General features: G+C 47.3%; 1 protein-coding gene across 1 annotated transcript in view; it reads right to left on the bottom strand.

Annotated features, from left to right (window-relative positions):
- PPTG_21216 (hypothetical protein) overlaps nucleotides 1–792 on the bottom strand; it is a gene marked incomplete at its 5' end in the record, with an annotated part of 1,953 nt that extends 1,161 nt beyond the window's left edge. The window contains one exon of the mRNA XM_008896469.1: nucleotides 18–792. Within this exon, the coding sequence (XP_008894717.1) occupies nucleotides 18–792 (775 nt within the window). The remainder of the gene's footprint in view (nucleotides 1–17) is intronic.
- Nucleotides 793–3,098: the final 2,306 nt, after the last annotated feature.

The raw sequence follows: 3,098 nt of genomic DNA, 5'->3' as shown, positions 1-3,098 counted from the left end.
CTCCTTATTGTCTCCACCGGACTCCTTATTGTCGCCGCCGGATTCCTTGTTATCGCCACCGGACTCCTTGTTATCGCCACCGGACTCCTTATTGTCGCCGCCGGACTCCTTGTTATCACCACCGGACTCCTTGTTGTCGCCGCCGGATTCCTTGTTATCGCCGCCGGACTCCTTGTTGTCGCCACCGGATTCCTTGTTATCTCCGTTCGATTCGGATTCCTTATTGTCCCCATTCGACTCAGACTGCTTGTTGTCGCCGTTCGACTCCGACTCCTTGTTATCTCCATTGTCTCCATTGTTCGAACCGCCGGTCCCGGTGTTCGTTGAGCCGCCCGAGTTCCACTGGTCGGTAGACGATCCACCAGTGTTTGTGCTGGGAGCCTGTGTCCAAGTGTTACCTCCGGAGTTGCCGGAGCCTTCCGTCGCCGGAGGTGTCCAGGTGTTTCCACCGGTACTGGGCGGCTGCGTCCATGTGTTGCCGCCAGTGTCTCCGCCCTTGTCACCGCCAGTGTCCCCACCGTTGTCACCCTCGTCAGGCTCAGCCATTTCCAGAGATCCGCACTCCGAATCATCTTCGGCCATTTCGAGCGAGCCACATTCCGAGTCATCCTCCGCCATTTCTAGGGAGCCACACTCGGAGTCGTCGGCCATTTCCTCCTCCGCGACTTCCTCAGCCTGCAGGCGTAGCATGCGCTTCGCTTCATACGTCGACTCGACGCTGTATCCCTCCACGGCCACGGCCAGTGCCACTGCCACAGCGGACAAGAACAAGCTTTTCTTGAACGTGACCATCAGAAACTCGCTTCCAATGCAACAAACAAAAAGACAGTAATGCTTGAAAGCGGCGCAAGTTCACGAATGACCACGGCGTAGATGAATCGTACAATAACCAAGAATGAAAAGCACACTGTAACTATCGAGATTAAGGCGATGCGAACGAGAGCAAATCTTCATTACAATCGGAGCTCCTTTGCTTTCTATCTTGGTGCTCGACTGTCTTTCCCGACAGTATAATGAACGCCATACAAAAAACTGCGATCATGCGATACTGGCAGGAATGGAAAAGACTGATGGGATGAGGATGGGATAAACGAGAGGCTGGAGTCCCACTAGGACTCCAAGGTCGCAATCGAAACCTGCGAACAGCAAAGGCGTTTGAGGCTCAACAACCACAGTTCGAACACACCACCTGTTGCGCGAAAATCCTTTACGTAATGACGGGTAGGGGCTATTACTCAGGGTGGACGAAGAACTTCTGAGACCAACAACACGAAATCGAGGAATGCAACTTAAATAACAATGATACGATACTGACAGAAGACACTTACACTTTATGGCAGCGGTGGAATAGTCTTCTACTCCTATTATGTAGTATTCCTCACCTGGCGTTGTAGCTGCATTTGGTTGTACTACGCTAAAGAATACCGGAAATGGCGAAGATTACAACACCGCACAGGTGGCCTGTAGGAATTCCGCGCTAACGTTTACGTAAAGGTGGCGAATGGGGCTAATAGTTTGTACGACCGAAATTCCCTTACGAAGAGGTCGTTTAGGTACATAGCCTGTTGCCCAGCAGCAACGCCCGTAGAATGTGGACAGTCGTGGCTGGGTGTCCCAGTCTGCATGGTCCATCGCCGATGCACGCTCAGCCAGGTCAGCCGACATATACAACTTGCAGGATGCAAGTACATGTACCACCAACAACTGAAGAGTAGTACCTGGTCGGTAAGTGTGGGCAGATGATAGCAGCAGTCGTGACGAAACTGATATTAATTGCTTTAGAGGCATTTTGTTTAGTTATACAGTATACCTTAGAACAAGAGGAGACATTGCTAATTAACAAGAATAAAACGACGTGTTACCGGGGAAAAAAATGTTGATTAAGAACGACAGTCATTGTCCTTGAACTTGGGCTGCCACCACAACAAATGTCCATTAGAAATGAGCGTACTGGGAAATGGTGTGGGGGTGATATGTACAAGTATTGTGGAAGACAAGTATTAATACATGCAGTTTTCTCTAAACCATTAAAAAAAAACTACAGTACCATCATTCGTGCGATACGATGAACCTGTCATATGTTGGATATGTGAGAGGATCTGAGAAATTATCTTATCTAAGTAGGAAATTGCCTACTTGAGGTAATTGGTGTAGTTCCAACAAATTAGGGGGTTTATAAATATCTTTAATTCTAGACGATACATCGTATTCTTGAAACAGTGCATAATTTCTTGGAAGCTTCGATATGTAGGGTTCGAGTATCCGAGTGAAGTGTTAAGTACTAGAACAAGATTTGACAATTATACGAGTGGAGTGAGTCTGCATATAGATGTTCAGTATAAATTTGTAAAGAGGCTTCGTCAGCGTAGTGTGCAGTATTGGCAACTACTCCGTTACGATTGAGAATCCGGTTAATACAGCAACTGGTAAACGAATTGGATCTCAAAACTACTGTACCCAAGGAAAAACATGGACGATTAATACCTATGGATACACTCTTCACGCTATTATTATAATAATCGTACCATGGTTAATTTTAATGTATGAATTGGAGCCAAGAAAGTGTACTGAGGTTTAACTGTCCATTTTATGTAAACTGTCGGTCTAATTTGCAACTCAAGCATACACCTTTTTCAGACCAAAATGAGAAATTCTCAGATCAAAACAAGAAATGCTCAGATCAAAACAAGAACCCTCGTCAAATACGATTTACAAATCCGTATCTGATATCATGGGGTTCCAGAATTCGAGAAGTCTAGAGGGCTCATGGGCACTTCAGTGGCAGAAACGCAGAAGCACTTCTCATTTAGTGATGAGATACAACAGCTACACGGACGACCAGCGCCAACGCGTGCTGTCTACTGCGAGAGAAGGAGGCAATTGGGCTCAAGTAGCTCTTCACAACGGCTTTGCTTACCAAACCGCGTGGAGATGGGTGAATCGGGCGCGAACTACGAATGTCTGGACGCCAAGTGTTGGTCAACGTGGTGGGCCACGTCGTGTTAAGATCACACCCGAGCATGTCGAGTACATGGTGACTTTGCTGGAAGACAAATGTTTGCTGACGTTGTACGATTTAGTGGACGAGCTTAAGGTTA

This window comes from Phytophthora parasitica (genome assembly GCF_000247585.1).
Source record: "Phytophthora parasitica INRA-310 unplaced genomic scaffold supercont2.4, whole genome shotgun sequence".
Lineage (NCBI taxonomy): Eukaryota > Oomycota > Peronosporomycetes > Peronosporales > Peronosporaceae > Phytophthora > Phytophthora nicotianae.
Note: the sequence above shows the minus strand (reverse complement) of the source record. Positions and strands in the feature narration are given on the sequence as shown.